Source organism: Myiozetetes cayanensis, unplaced genomic scaffold (genome assembly GCF_022539395.1).
Source record: "Myiozetetes cayanensis isolate MyiCay16 unplaced genomic scaffold, myiCay2020 scf6-25, whole genome shotgun sequence".
Classification (NCBI taxonomy): Eukaryota; Metazoa; Chordata; class Aves; order Passeriformes; family Tyrannidae; genus Myiozetetes; species Myiozetetes cayanensis.
The window spans coordinates 32,319,941-32,336,426 of record NW_026087853.1 but is presented as its reverse complement, the minus strand read 5'-3'; the positions used below and the strand labels follow the sequence as shown (position 1 = coordinate 32,336,426).

Here is a 16,486-nt window from a genome sequence, read left to right as displayed (position 1 = left end):
TAACAGCTGCTTGATCTGTAATCTCATGGTTCCTGCAAAACAGGTAAGTTTATGTTCTCACAGGATATTCTTTTTTATTTTAATTAAGTCACCTGCAGATCCAATCCTAAGCATTAAGTGCACACATAAATCAATAAATAAACAAACCAAAACCAACCAACAGTCTCTGATCTCTGGGGGCTCCTCAGTTCACTTGATAATTCCTTCAGTGTTTTCACTCCATTTGGCACCAGGACTGAAAAAAGGGGATTTGAAGAGAGAGAAGTAATAAACTACAGAACTGATCTTATTCTGAGGTAAAGAGAAAGTCAAGTCATTATTTTCCCCCTAGGGATATCCTGAAATATTAAGAAAGAAAAAAGAGTTGAAGAATAAAAATATACCCCCAAATTTTAAAAAATGGTAAACTGAGGCTTGAAGAATAAAACAATTTAACCACAATCTGACAAGAGATCAAGGGCAAAGCAAGGAAGAGAAGTCAAAGATTCCAGCTTCAGATCTTCTGCTCCTAAACTACAGTAGGAAAATCCTGTGGGTGGGAGATATTATGGTAGCTTAGTTTTCTCCAGTCTCCAGAACACGAAAGCCTACTTCTGCTCAACAGCTTAAAAGAATTCAAGATCAGAGCAACAAAGTTGAAAAGGTCAGACTAAACTCACCGCTCACACTGTGCACTAAAAATATACAATGCTACGACAAACCGATTGATGAGCACAAATGGCAGAAGACTGAACACTGGCTTTCCCAGAACTAGAATAAGTTTACAGACAATTTTAAACACGAAATAATTCTGACATTTTCAAACAAATATTTGAAAGTACTAGTTGAGACTGAAGAAGCCCAAGACAGCATTCTTTTTTTTTGCTTGACAATTTGTGCATACTGTGAGGGGGATAGTGTTCTTGTTCATACCAACACACTCTTGAGTTTTTTCCAAGAAAGATTGAGTTCGGCTTTTATGTCTGTGACAGGAAGTTAGAGCTTGCAGCTGGCAGATACATTAACAGGATAGGCATTGGCAAACTAGAAGGGACCTTAAATAGGTCATACTGTCCTATCTCTTAGCAGCACACAAATAAAATGCACAAATTTCCCTGTCCAGCTAGCTCTCTAACACACAGGCTTAGAATTAATTTCTAAAGACTTTTTACATTAGGTAAAATTTATTCATGTAAACTTTGAAAAAATAACAAAATTAGTAACTCAGTCACAATCACAGATACCTTGTTTAAAAACATCCATTAACAGTCATACAAAATAGTTTGCTGTGTACATTTACATTCCACTTCTAGTGTTCACTTAGCCTAATGCAGCTTAAATTTACTTTTTTAATTATTAAAAAAAAATTTAATTGGGTAAGAGGTACTTTTTATGTTTAAGTAATAAAGCATTAGCTCTTGTGATAGTCCTGGGCTTTTCTGACCACCCCTGCAATCTAAAACAACTTTAAGGCTTCTCAGACTGGAAACGGTCTCTGACCGGAAGAGCTAAACAGAGGCTACTTCATAAAGCAAGGATGAAAGCGAGACAGCAGTGTTCACAATCACCCTGCAGTCTATCTCCTCTGATGACAAGGTTAGAGAGATGGCTGTGTAAGAATGGTGCAGTTACAAGTAGAAGCTGAGTTTGCTTCCCAGGGAAGAAGTGACAGCCTTGCATGTCTGAGAATTTTAGAGTTGGAGAAAAAGACTTTTAGTCTTAACTCCTTCAGATGATAATCTGGCAAGTACGTAAAGGCTAAATGAATGCAAGAGCTCAGACCATGGTAGAGAAACTTGTGTTTTATTCATCACTTTAATTTGTAACAAATAAGGGTTTTTTATCTGTCTTGAAGCAGAAGTATGCACAGATCTGGGAATTTAGCTGGACATAACCATTTCCTACAAAAATTACCAACAAACAGTTAATGAATTCTTACAATGGTACATAAGTGGTGGGATTTTACAGCCAGCACTGCTTTTACAAAGCCATTACTGTTCTCATAAAAATCTAACATATTTTTAGGACACAAGTTCTCATGGGCTAGATTACAATTTTACAGAAGACAACCTCTAAGCCTGAAACAGCTTGACAATGTCCTTTCAGCTTGTTCATCAGATTAACTTTCTGTCACCCATCAGATGAACAGCTTCCTTGGTTTCTTAACTAATGTAACACATAACCCAAGCAATTGCCTTCTCAAGCACAATTAGAAGCAAAAACAAAAGACACTAACATTTTACTTCATTCTGATAGCACATTCAGTTTGAAATTTTCATTTCTGCCTCTCCCTGAGAAAGATTACCCTTTTAGCAAACCATTTACAGTGACAGGACTCTGATTTCAGATAGGATTAAAACAACATATTAAACATACACAAACCAAGTGGTCTGAGTTGCTTACAGAACTAATAATGTGTTATGGGTCCTTTCACATCTAGGTCACTGGTTCAAATTCAGCTTTAGTTGGTGATGAGTGACAAGGAACAATGAGGTAAGAACCCAGTCACAAATCTGGCCTCCCATCCCTGACTCTGCAACATACCCTCTTTGTCCACGTTGGCTACTCATCTAACTACTCTTTCCTGCAAATTCTACAGTTGTAAAAGAATAGTAAGTATTATAAATATCACACTAACCCTAGAAGAGTAATAATTTAGGATTCTGAAAGTCCAAAATTATCAGAATATTGAAGTATTGCTACTTTCAGGCTGTTTAATAGCTAACAAGAAATACATTAAAAGAGGGAATTTTTTCAGGACAGGTCAACACCTCAATGTTAAAAAAAATCCACTAAAATACACTGTCCACACCTGTATCTTTTGATAGCAAGATAAACACAGAAATCAAATGCTGAATGGGTCTGAAATTCCACATTTTCTCACAGGTAGACAGCATGTGTTAAAAGTGATGAAAAATGGAAATCCCAAAGCAGCCATTTTATGAATAAGAAAGACACAGGAAGAACACCATGTAGTGTGGAGATGCACTGTGTTCTTCCATTACACAACACAGCATTCAAAAGCCATGCTAATGTTAGTCACCAGAAGAAGGAAGGGAGAGAAGGAAAGAAGTTCATCAGCCCTACCTCCCTTGATAAAACTTGAACTATTGAAGGAGCCTGCACGGCTGCTGACTGTGCTGTTCTTGCCCTGTGCAAAACAAAGGTTTCCATTTTCAACAACTGTGATGCTGGCCCATTTTACCACTTCAGATTCTTAATTGAAAATAAGAAATGAGACCAACAAAAGAATACAACATACACACAGTGCCAACACATTTTAACCCATTCTTGGGTTAAAAGGTGAAAAATAATGGTGATAGCTTAGGCAAAACATGGTAGCTTTATTAATAACCTGTAACTGCTACAAAAATCTTTATACCATCTCTTGCATAGTCTTGATTTCAGAATACTATTGAACTATGGTTCATACACAGTACTAAGAGTCTTTCATATTTGCTGGGAAATTTAGAAAGATTAAAACTAGCCAACTTTTTTTCCAAAGTATCTTCAAATATTTTAAGCACAGGATGAAAACATGTTTTAATGAAAATGTATTTTGCTATTACTTCCCCTTCAGAGTCAGCTATGCTTTTCTTTTCAGAGAAAGCTCATAGACAGCAATTCTAAAAGACAAGGAAAAGCACAAGTACTGTGATCAAGAGCATTTAATGAGATGATGCACAATTTCATGCCTAGAAATTATAAAGGTGAAAAATTATGCCTTCTTCTTCCAAATCTAGTTACCAAATTTCAACTCTTTCTGACAGAGGTAAGGAGCAATATCCAAGCAATGAACTTCAGAGATACTCTGGCAATGGGCAAAGCCAACAAAAGCTACAAGAACAATTCCAAAATGATTTAATGGGTCATGCTTTGCCGAGCTCCTATTGACAAAATTATGAAGTAAACCCATTGATCAGTGTTAAGGCATTGCACTGAAGTTACTTCCTACTCTTTGACATTCTGTTTAATCTATCTTCAACCTCTTTCTCTTGTCCACTGAAATGAGTTGCAGAAGTAATGTCAGTTTTAACCACTTTTTGTTGTTGTTGTTTTTGCCACCAGGTTGTACTTGTGTTAAGTCAGGGAAGCCTAAGAGGGTTTGTGATCTACCAGAACACACATAAGTTGACCAGAAGCATCACAAAGTGCAGCAAAGAGAGAAAGAGCAGAAATACGCAAGTTATGCAAAGTGGAAAGTCCACAGGCAATTATCACGCCTTTGCAGGAAAGAGAAGCATTGTTTTACATCATACATTTGGGTCTGTGCATGAACTGAACTCTAAATAACAAACTTTTTTGCATCTGTCTCTGACTGAGGGTACTCTGACTATTCTTTGCAAGTGGGGAAAGCTGAAACTATTACATTACTTTGCAAACCTTGATTTAGAATTGTCTTTTCTTCTTAGCACACTAAGTCCTCACTAGTACCCAAAAAGAGGCCAAAAAGAGGATGCCTGTCTCTAATTCTGTGCAGAAAAAAGAAACATGAAGATGTAAAATAATAAATGGCATCACGAAACCCCTCCTATTACATTCACACAACATAGAGATGCAGTCTGAGGCACTGTACTTGAAAAGTAGACAAATATAATTCAAGTGACAGGACTGAGTATTTGCTTTCTCCTTCTTTTGTGACTAGTTGGTTCTCTTTGGAATCACTGATAATCATTAGATAAGGTGAAATTTGAAGCCTAGCCTGTGTATCTACTCTTGCAGCAGGTTCAGAACACTGAGAAAATAATACTCTAAATGCACATGCAAGACAGTACAACACTGAGGAACTGACATGGCTCAAATATTCATTCTTAGCCTCCAGAAAGTGTCAGATCCTTCTAATTAGTCCACATACTTGCTTTTTATTTATAAATGGATTTTCAGATAAACTGAAAAATAATTGTGTCTCCAGACTCTTAGGTTAGACTTGTTAACTCAACTCTCTCAGACCCCTGTATATCAACAGAAGACTGCAAATTACAGTGTGGATTTGTGTCAGTGTAGAGTTTCAGTTCTGATAGAAGGGATCTCTTACCTTCAGACAGGGACAAATCATCAGCTGGAGACACCAGGTCTGCTTGGATTGCAGGGCCATTGCTCAGGGATGTGGTAATCTGATTTGTCAAGATAACCTGCAAACAGAGAAGGAGAGGGGGAAGGGAAATGAATTTTTATAGCTACTGGAAGGCAGAGAGTAGCCCAGCACTGGAATCCTCCAGGCATAGCATCCAGGCAATTTCAGCACTCAGAACATTTTGAACTATCTGCAGAAACTGAAAGAGATAATTTGCAAGAAGTGGAGGAAAAGGGATATTGTTAAAAAGATGAAATACTAAACAACAGGATATATATAGCCAGCTAAAATGAAACTACTATTCTGAAGAGCTTCATTCATCTTTTGTTCATCTTCCGTGAACAACCTGATGTTCCTTACAAAAAAACCACCATTTTCTTCATAGGCTAATAGTAATTCTATTTCCCTAGTAGTTTCCAGACAATGTATCCATTTCCTTCCTTTGGTTGAAACATAATGCCATGGAGAGAGGTGCTGTAGGGATCTACTCCCATTGATCTGAAGCACAAAAGTACTAAATGTCATAGGGCTATCTCTATACAAGAGGATTTTTGAGTGTTTTTCAGGATCACAAGATTCTGATAAACAGACTGCAGTACCCACACAGTGCTCTCCTCTGAGCATCGACATGCTTGCAAGGGATAAACAGGTTCTTGCATCCTTGAGTGTTTACTGTTTTCTAGTAATAGAAAGCATTAAGGTAAACACCACAGAAAGAAGAGCATAGGTATAACCACAATTATCTCATAATGCTTTGGATCTCTAAAGAGCTGCACTACCCATAATAACAGTAAATTACTTTTTTTCTTCTTAAGAAAAATGATCCTTCTACTTGCACAGACCCCACTCCAAACAAACTCTCTTTGAAATTAATGGCCCATCTTCAGCTGTATTTGACACAGGAAGAAGGGAGAAAGGTATCCTACATGCTACTCTGTGGATGCTACTGGAATAAATATCTTAACATTGCTAAAAGGAAGAGGAATTTCTCTGCTCTTTTCCTCCACTGCTCCTCCCTCCCTCTGATCATGGCTTCCTCCTGCTTTCTAACACTTCCAGCAACATGATATGACACACTCCTCATTTTCTTTTTCCACTTCAAGACCCCACATAAGCTGTGTGAGATCAGAGTTGTGAACAGAGTGGTGGTGCTGCAGGATATTGTGTCTTCTTCAGGTAGCATGACGCGAGCTGCCAACAATGTGATGGAGTGTGAGACCTTTACCAAGACTACAACTCCACCTTCCTGCTCACATCAGCCCACCCATATCTGTGCTTGCAAACAGCATGATGGTGCCTGAGAGCTTTATGCACTGTATCAAGAGGACTACATTGAAAAGTGGGTAAGTCAAATCTTCATCTACTCAACAGGAGTTCAAGACCTTTAGAATGCCATAGTGATGCTCCTCATGCTTTTCTGATGTTAACTACAAGCTCTGGACAAACTTCATCTGGCCACGTTCACCCTGCCCAGCTTAACCCCAGGGTGCACCTTTCGGGACTGGACATCTATGACCACTGCAGTGAACACAAACATGGTAGGTAACAGCCTTGTTTGGTCATACACCTCGGCTAAGGTTCTTAAGGTACACCTTGCAACACTTCCAACAGCAAACACATGAGAAACACATTACACCCCTCTGCTGTTTCCCCCAGAGCTGCTGCATGCACCTATAAGCATTCAAAAAGCAGACAGCAAAGGGCCTGGCACATGCAACTCCTTGCAGCCACTGATGGCTGTCCTGTTCATCAGGTTCCAAGATAAGATGATTCAATTTAATAACAAAGAAGAAAAAAAGTCACGCTTTCCTTTATTCTTGCCACGGTACTTATCTTTCACTTTATTGAGTTAGTTGATCCTTATGATATGATGAGCATCAAAACTGGTTCAAGGCAAAGGCAAGGAGTAGGTGTCCAAGAGTCAGCACAGGTAAGGAATAGAATCTGAGATCTTTCCTTCTCAAAACTATTTTCACTTTGCATATACCACGTCAAAAAAGCCACAGCCTTAGTTATCCATGGTATCCAGTACTAGAAAATGTGCTGAAACAGAACACACTAACAAACTTGTACACACGTACTGGTGAGGTATGAAGCTTTCATTGGCACACTTTTGCAATGATCACATTATTCAAAAGTGTCAAGCTCTATAACTGATTCAGTCACCCCAGGCTTGCGCCAAGGTAATATCTGTACTTGTCATCATGTATTTTATTATTTATGTACCACATTTTAAAGAAACATTACCACACTTAAGGAGCATTTTTAATAGAAAAAAATACCTAAGCATACCATATTTCATATTGTTTTCTTTCAAAGGAAACTAACTTTAAGGGCTTAAAAAAAAAAAAATCAAAAGAAAAATGAACAACAAAAATATTGCAACTGTTTTTTTTCTTATTTCAGATTTTTAGCCTGTTCTTGAACCGGGAACTCCACAGCGTTGTTAGCTGTAGGACTGAAAATCTTCTTCCCCTTTATGTTTAAATCAAGCTATGCCCCTGAACTTAGATTTCAATTTTTGATGTATCCTTCAATAACTATTCAATACTAATATCCTAGATTCCTTGCTTTGCTGTTTAAAAAATCAGTTTAAAAATGCAGAGTCCTACCCAAGTAAATGTTCCACTTTGATTTGCTTTAAGGATAGGAATTAAGCATATTCTTAGCCTCACAATTTCACTGATAGTTAAACTTGTGCTTAAATGTACGTTTAAATACTATATTGAATAAGCACACTTCCTCTGAGATGAAGCCATATACATGTACAGAATGCTTCTTTTGGAATTATCTGCAAATTATTCTTCATTACTGCAAGCCTGCAGAATTTACACAGAGATTCAGTTCTCCCATAAGTACAAGCCAAGAGGCTGTTAGCAAAGCACTACATTTGGCATCAAATTTCCTGTCACACTTCTGCAGCCTCGCTTACTGCACAATTCTTCCATCAAGTATAGTTACTCCTATTATCAGATAGATAGATAGATAGACAGAGAGACATTCCTATATCGTTGTGCAGCTACCATCATACAGTTTGAATCTTACTCTGAGAGTATGGAGATTACTCTAAACTCTCATTAGATCAAACAAGCCACAGGTCACTGACAAAAGAAAACATGCTGGTCCTTTGCTCCAGTTACGAAAAAAAATAAATACTCTCAGATTTAGTGAAATCCTCTGAATACATACATCTATCTTCAAAATTTCAACCACATGCCCTTACTAGAAAGTGCCATTTTCATTTTTCCATGAGTAAAACTTTGGTCACAAATACTTTGGCAGTGAAAAGTGCTGTTTAAACAAGACCCTACATTTTCAGCAGTCCCCAGTCCTACAGGCATTCAAATTGAAGCCCTGAATGTTGGTATCACATGATTCCAGTGGCACATCTAAAATAATAATTTTCCCCCAAAGTCTCCTTCATTAACCTGAAAGACATGCTTACACTCTGTTCTGCTATCCTTTGAAATGGTTCAATGTGTTCAGAGAGTTGCAAATAAGTGTCTGAGGGAATGGTTAAACTTGTGTGTGATTTGGAGAGAAAACATAGGCAGACAAAGGAGATCTGGTGTGAAACAGCTGTGTACCTTTCAGATGAGTAATCACATTTGCGCATGGACAGCATCTGCTGAGTCTCACACATTGCTTCATAATCTTTTTGTCTGTGCACAGACTGTAATGCTAGTTTTGACGTTAACGATGCCGTACCTTAAAAACGACCAAAAAGAAGGCTAGAGTATCCCCCTTTAGTCTGATACATGTCACACTTGAAAGAAACCACCTCTCACTGCTAAAAAGCAATTGGAAACATGCTGGAGGTGCAACTCCAGGCAGACTTACTAGAGAGTGCCTTGTACTGCATTAGCAGTAGTACTTCCTAACTTTTCATTGTAGATCTGTCATTAATATACAGATCAGATTTAACCTGTTTAGTACAAGAGAACTGCAAAGTCCTCAAGCTAAGTAGGTGAGGAAAAGTTGCCTCTGTTGTGGTTCCTTTTGACAGATACTGGACATCATTACCAGCCAAGAACAGCTTCCTCTTAAGAGGTTCAAAGCCAGTCACTAGTTTATTATCTTCCAGCAGAACACTCAACAGTGAGAATATTGCTACACAATATTTTGATGTTATAATATTTTAAAATGCATTCTATTTTAAAAATACATACTATTTTAAGAGGAGCTCCTATTTCCATCATGTACTAATGGAACAAAATGTTTTCATTACCACTAAGAGTCACAAAAAACATTACACCTCTCCACACATAAAACTGTGTCCTGACGTGCAACAGGTAAGGAAGTTGTGCTATTCCTTTCCATTTCTACTTCGTGATGAATAAAGTGTGTAGGGCCTCTCCAGTCACTGACTGTGCATGAATGGAAAACATTCTCCACTGCTAAAAGAGGGAAAAAAAGATGAAAAGGTCAGCTAAACAGCTCAGTAACACTGGAAACATGCCTCATGCAGTCTGCTATAGAGTTCAGTGAACCATTGCCTTTAACCTTTGAGCCTATTCATTTGCCATTGGTCAAGCTAGCTATTTAACAAGTGAAAATTTACAGTCCTCAGCCTTCCGATTCTGACAGAATTACAAACACTTTATAAATTCACTCAGATTCAGATTTCAAAACCCTTTTTGAGAAAAAGTCTACTACTTAAAATACCACACAAATGACGGACCACACAATTTCCCAGTCCTTTCAAATCTTTACTTCAGCATAGCAAACTCAGATTGTAAAAATAACCCTGTCTAACTATTAGAAGTGTTATGAGAACAAGAAGAATCCTTCTTAGTTGGAAAGCCTGGAGATAAGCACAAAAAGACAACGGGAACACATTTTCAAGTTCCTAATTTTAGATATGTTATAAAACCCCACAACCTACTCTTCTGATCACTTTGCCATTTTTTATAGGTGCTGATACTTGGGAAAATATGGAAAAAAAAAAAAAAAAAGAAGTTCTCAAGGAAAACAGCATTCATGTTTTAGACAGGTCATTGCTTCTTCTAAGATTAATCCAGAAGTCAACAACACTGTTAATATAGTTGGAAGGAACCCACAGGGATCATCGAGTCAACCCTTAACCCTGCACAGGACCATCCCCAAGAGTCACACCATGTGCCTGAGAGTACTGTTCAAATGTTTCTTGAACTCTGTCAGGCTTGGTGCTGTGACCACTTCCCTGGGGAGCCTGTTCCAGTGCCCAACCACCCTCTGGGTGAAGAATCTAATATCCAACCTAAACCTCCCCTGACACAGCTTCAGGCCATTCCCTCTGGTCCCATCACTGGTCACCACAAAGAGGAGATCAGTATCTGCAGTGAGGTCTTTCCTCAGTCTCCTCTTCTCCAGGCCAAACAGACTGAGTGACCTCAGCTGCTCCTCATACAGCTTCTCCTCAAGGCCCTTCACCATCTTCACTGCCCTCCTGTGGACACTCTCTAATGGTTTACTGTCTTTCTTACATTGTGGTGCCCAAAACTGCACACAGTATTTAAGGTGAGGCTGCCCCAGCACAGAGCAGAGCAGGACAATCCCATCCCTTGACTGGCTGGCGATGCTTTGCCTGATGCCCCCCGGGACACAGTTGGCCCTCCTGGCTGCCAGGACACTGCTGACTCATGTTCAACCTGCCATCAACCAGGACCCCCAGGTCCCTTTCTGTAGCACTGTTTTCCAGCACCTCATTCCCTAGTCTGTACATACCTCCAGAGTTGACCCATCCCAGGTACAGAATCCAGTACTTTCCCTTGTTGAACATGATATGGTTGGTGATTGCCCAGTCCTCTTAATTTGTTGAGGCCTCTGTGGGGCCTCCCTGCCTTTGAGGGAGTCAGCAGCTCCTCACAGTTTAGTGTCATCTGCAAACTTGCTTAGTATCCACTCCAGTTCTGTGTCATTTATGAAGATGTTGAAGAGCACAGGGCCCAAGATGGAGCCCTGTGGAACCCCACTAGTGACAGGTCACCAGTCTGATGTCACCCCATTCACTATTGCCCTCTGTGCTTGACCTGAGAGCCAATTGCTCACCCAGCTCATGATGTGTTTATCCAACTCTGGGCTGGACACTTTGTCCAGAAGGATCTTGTGAGAGACAGTAGTGAAAGTTTTACTGAAATCCAGAAAGATTACATTAACTGGCTTCCCTTAATCAACTGGATGGGATACCTTGTCATTAAAGGAAATCAGGTTTGATAAGCAAGATTACCCCCTCAGGAAGCCGTGCTGGCTGTGACCAATGACTGTGTTGTATTTCAGGTGTTTTTCAATACCTCCCAGAATAATCTTCTCCATACAGACACTGAAGTGAGACTGACAGGTCTGTAGTTTCTGGGGTCCTCCTTAATGCCCTCCTTAAAAACTGGGACAACATTCACCAGGTTCCAATCATCTGGGACCTCTCAGGATTCCCAAGACCACTCAAAAATCATCAAGAGAGATTTTGCAATGACATCAGCAGATCTTTGAGGATTCTGAGATGAATCCCATCAGGTCCCATAGATAAGTAGGGATCCAGCTTGAACAGCAGATCCTGCACAGTTTCAAGGTCAACTGGGAGTTGATCATTCTCACAGTCATGGTCCTCCAGCTCAGGGCACTCAGACCCCCTTGGTCCGTCATCCATGTTGAAGGCAGAGGCAAAGAAAATGTCAAACACCTCTGCCTTGTCTCTGTCCCTGTTTGTGAGGTGACCATCCTCACCCTGTAACGGGCGGATGATATTTCTATACTGCCTATTGCTGTTAATATGTTGAAAAAACTCTTTTTGTTGTCCCTCACATTTCTGGCAGCTTCAACTCCATCTGCGCTTTGGCCACATGAATTTTCTCCCTCCAGTAGAAAGCAGCATCTCTATATTCTTCCCATGCCACTTGACCTTGCTTCCACTGGGCATACACCTTTCTTTTTGGCCTTATTTACAAGATCCCTGCTCAGCCAAGCCAGCCTTCTGCCTCACCTGCCTGACTTCCATATGGGAATGGTCTGCTCCTGTGCCCCTAAGAGGTGATGTTTGAAAGATGACTAGCACTGATGGACCCCAGCATCTGCAAAAACATTTTCCCAGGGGACCTTACTTACTAATTCCCTCAGCAGCCTGAAGTCTGCTCTCCTCACCTCCAGAGTTGAGGATTTGTTGGCACTTTTCTTCCTGTTAACAGAAATTTTAAACTCAATCACTCCATGGTCACTGTGGCCAAGACGGCCACCGATCTGCACTTTGCTAACGAGATCCACTCTGTTGACAAGCATTAGATCAAGGAAGGCATCTTTCCAAGTCAGATCCCTTAGGACCTGCGCCATGAAGTTGTCATCCAGGTTTTTTAGAAATCTTCTGGTCTGGGTTGTACCAGCTGTATGATGCTCCCAGGTAATTTCTGGTAAGCTGAAGTGCCCTATAAGGACAAGGGCACTTGACTTGGGAGTGTTCCTTAGTTCCTCAAAGAATAGTTTGTTGGCGTCATTGTCCTGGATGGGAGGTCTTTAGCAGAATCCCACAGTGACATCCACATCATTTGTTTGCCCCTTGATTCTTACCCAGAGGCTCTCAACTGTGCCAGTGCCAACTGTGAGCTCCATACATTCTAACTCTTCTAACTGCATGAAGTGCCACCCCTCCACCTCTTTTTTGTATGTCGTTGTAAAAACAGAGTCACCTTCCACTGATGTGATTGCAGCAGATGCCAGTTTTCTGGAAGCACATTAGAGAAGTAAAAATACTAATTCAATGTGCCTAAACTTCTAACACTCTCATTTATTGGGAATAGCCAAGTTCCTTCGTATAGAGAAAGTTCCTGCAGGTCCTGGGAGATTGCTGGCCTAAGAACTTTACACAGAAGAATAAGCAAACTATTTTTTGTTTGGTTATTTATACAGTACAATTTTTCAAGACTCCTCCTGCCCTTCCTAGACCACACTGAAGCTACTAAATCTGACTTTGTCATACTTGTATATCCAGTTGAGTAAATAAGCCATTTTTTTAAAAACTTGTGGTCTTAGTCTCCTTGTTAGTTTATTGCAAAATTAAAGGGAGCTCAGCATAGAACTATCAATCAGTAACCAGCAAAGGTAAAAAGTTTTCTGGAATTTACCAAGAGGCAAAACCCCACAGTATTTCATGAAATGGCTCTTTGTTAAAAGAATGGAGTAGAATTCCCCATTCCACATGCAATGCTATTTAGGAAAACTCTTATTAAAGGCTTCCTGTTGAGCTGGGAGAGCAAGCACATGGACACTTGCAATAATCCCAAATTACTCCACCGTTATCGGTCCACGTATTTTGTGGGCTTCACTGTACTCAAGCAAAGTCACTAGACAGCACCAAGTACAAGTGACAGTGTGGCTGGGATGCTGACTGCATGATGGAGGAGAAGAAAAGCAAGTTTTATTGATCCCTAGACAATTTTAGTTCCGATCCTTGAGAGGACACCTCTCCCTTTCCCTGAAGCACAGAGCTTTTAATGAGGCATTCACGTAATGGGTTGAAACAATAGTGACTACAGTGGAGCCACTAGCTAAAGGACAGTACACCAAGCAATACCACAAAGCCAGATGGGTCAGGCAGCAATCCTGGAAACAGAAAAAAGGAACACTGAGAAAACTGTAGTGAAACAGCATACTTCAAACAGCTGAGAGAACCAAAGCCTTCTCCTTGAAAACCTGTTACAGCTCCTCGAGACTGACAACAGTCTGCTCAAGGAAGAACACTAAACTACCACCATCTGTTATAGTAATAGGGTATTTGTGATCTTCATCTAAGATACCCACTGAATTGGCTTTTGCTTCAACTTCTGTTTCTTCAGGGAGATCTTCTTCAGCATCAGTAGCCACAAAAGCTGGCAAAAGTTTTCTAAGACCTCAGTAGAATTTGTACCAAATATGCACAAGGAAGAAAACTTTCTTAAAATTAAGCGTTTTTGGTGAAATCAAGGAGTTACAAACAGAAAAAGGAAAAGTCTGAATGCAATACCAAGAGCTCCTAACCAAAATAAGAGTTTTAAAGAGAGAATTTCAGGTGCTCACGCTACCGCAGTGCTTGAAGACAGCTACCACAGCACTGAGTCAGTGAGGGGCTCACATTGCAGGAGAGTGGCTTTTACTGTGAAAAGCCTCTGCACAACTGAGACAGCTCTGTCTGAGCTCCAGGACCAAATCAAACAATTTATATCACAACTATTATAATGACAGGAGATTAAATATATCCACATATTTTCATTCTTAGAAAATGTAAACTATTTTGTCTCACACAAACCAAATACAAAAGAAAAAAACTCAACAATTTATCATTCAAATCCAAGCAAATCACCACACCCACCCAGCACTAGTCCCAGTAGGCATCCAAGCTGAGCAGCCACCAGCCCCAATGTCTCAGGTTTCTGTGGGGAACAACACAAATGTGTCAAGTACTCTATAGGGCCCAGCCACCACAAGCAAAAGGCCTTATAATAAATGAAATTCCCATGTTCAAATACAACTTCTGATGTTTAATCAAGGCCTAAGATACTCAAAAGTAACTTTACATATTTTACTAAGATGTTTGTAGCTAACAAAAAGCATGAAGTGTCCTTACTGCAGACATAAGCAATAGGCAAGTGCCCACATTTAACAACTGTTGTTAATCTAAATCAATTGAAAGACAAAGTACCCATTACAGCTTTCTTGCTTATAAATATGACAGAGGCATACTCTGGTAATGGTGACACATAGGTTAGAGAGAAGCAGATGGATATTTTCAGATATAATATAGCATAGCATCTAGCCTGACTGAGGGCTGTTACAATTCACATCTCAACCCATGTTACCAGAATTTGGCATATTTTCCTGAATAAAGATATATACACAAAAGCCACTGGAAACTTATTGAGAAACACTTCCTAATCCTACATGCAATGTAGCAACAAGTGCTGACCTTGCCTCAGAGGAATTTCAGCTGCACCTATTTTCAGCTGTACTTATTTTCATCACCTCCAGGAAGAAAAAGGCAATAAACAGTCTAACAGTACAGAAATAAGAAAGCACAATTCTCTGGAAGGTTCACAAGCACCTTTTAAAAGATCTGGGATCTGCTGTTCAGGACACATTGCTGGCTAGATGCAACCTTACTAGAGCTCCTGTTTTGCTATGATATCTCTACCCAAGCTTTTCCTCTTTCCTCCATCAGTGAAGCAATTCATAACAGCAGAGCTCATTTTATAGTTATCAGATTTCATAGAGTATAAATAAGACTTGGAAGAAACTAAGGTATCTTTCAGAGACTATCAACTCTATTTATATTGAATTTATTCTGCTTTGCATAGGAAAACTATAAAGTTATGCAATTCTATTCCATAAGTCTTCTGGAGAAGAGTCTATTCACATCCCTTCCAACTGCTTAAATAGCATCACAATGAATTAAAACTTCCACCAGAAGAAAAAAAGAAACAAAGCAAAACAAAAGCACTCTGTTTTCAGGCAGCTACATGTCTTCAAGTTGAAATAGTTACCACCCAGCGATAGCCTGAGGTCTTCAGCCCTTACTACTCTCTGAAAGAGGAATGCAGCCAACACAAATGTAACCTTCAAAATCCACAGAGCAGAGAATCCTTGTGCTGTGCTGCTTGGTGTGAAAGGTTTGTGTGCCTGGAAGGCCTTCACATCCAGCAGCCTGTACAGACCTGTTTACACAGACATGTGTAAGGCAACCCCCTCAGAGGGATTGCTGCCTGCCTTCATATCCTGCCAGTCGCCCAAAGCTCCATGTTAGTTTCCAGCAGAACCTTCCCTCTTCTCCACCCTCCCCTCCAGCCTCTGCTTAATGATGGCTTTCTGAAATGAGTTTACTCCTGTGTGCAGCTAGCAATGTACCACAGGAGACTGGTCTGATACTGGTCGAGGCAACACAAAGTACCTTACAGGAAATCGCTGTAATTCACAGGCAACTTTTACAGCCAAAACCTGTTGCACTCTCAAAGCAGCAAACCCTACCACTTAAAAGGGAGCTTTCTGATGAATATCAAATTGTCTTGTAATAGAAAAAATAAAATTATTAATTCACAGTTCACTCTTGGATTGCATGATGTTCTCTGCAACAGGATTTTTGGTTGGTTTAATTTGTTTGGCTTTGAAGGATGGGGAAGAAACTGGGTTGGTTGGAACAAGAGTAAAGTAGTACACAACTTCAGCTTTGCTCCAGCATGCTCCAGGTTGAGAGGAGAGACAAGTATGTCTCCTACCCTTCCATAAGACTTCCAGGAAGTCAGAATTTATCCTTTTTTCTCAATGAAAAACCTAGCTTCATTTACTGGCACTAATTAGCTTTCATTAGATCAAAAAACAGAATGAAGGCTCTTTGACTCACTGAGTTCAGACCTTCTCCATGCACCTACCCTGTTTCATCCAGCATTTCAAATTTACCTAGACCTACACAAATTCTGTGGCATAAAATCTCACTATTTT

At 39.9% G+C, this 16,486-nt stretch overlaps 1 protein-coding gene across 5 annotated transcripts in view; it reads right to left on the bottom strand.

Moving 5' to 3' along the window:
- Window positions 1-16,486, bottom strand: part of RAD51B (RAD51 paralog B) — a 421,512-nt gene that overhangs the window by 209,410 nt on the left and 195,616 nt on the right. For all 5 annotated transcript variants that reach the window (XR_007631421.1, XM_050335167.1, XM_050335170.1 and 2 more), the window contains exon 8: window positions 5,015-5,111. Coding sequence is in view for 4 of the 5 variants with exons in the window: in XM_050335167.1 (XP_050191124.1) it covers window positions 5,015-5,111 (97 nt within the window). In the remaining variant the exon portion in view is untranslated. The remainder of the gene's footprint in view (window positions 1-5,014; window positions 5,112-16,486) is intronic.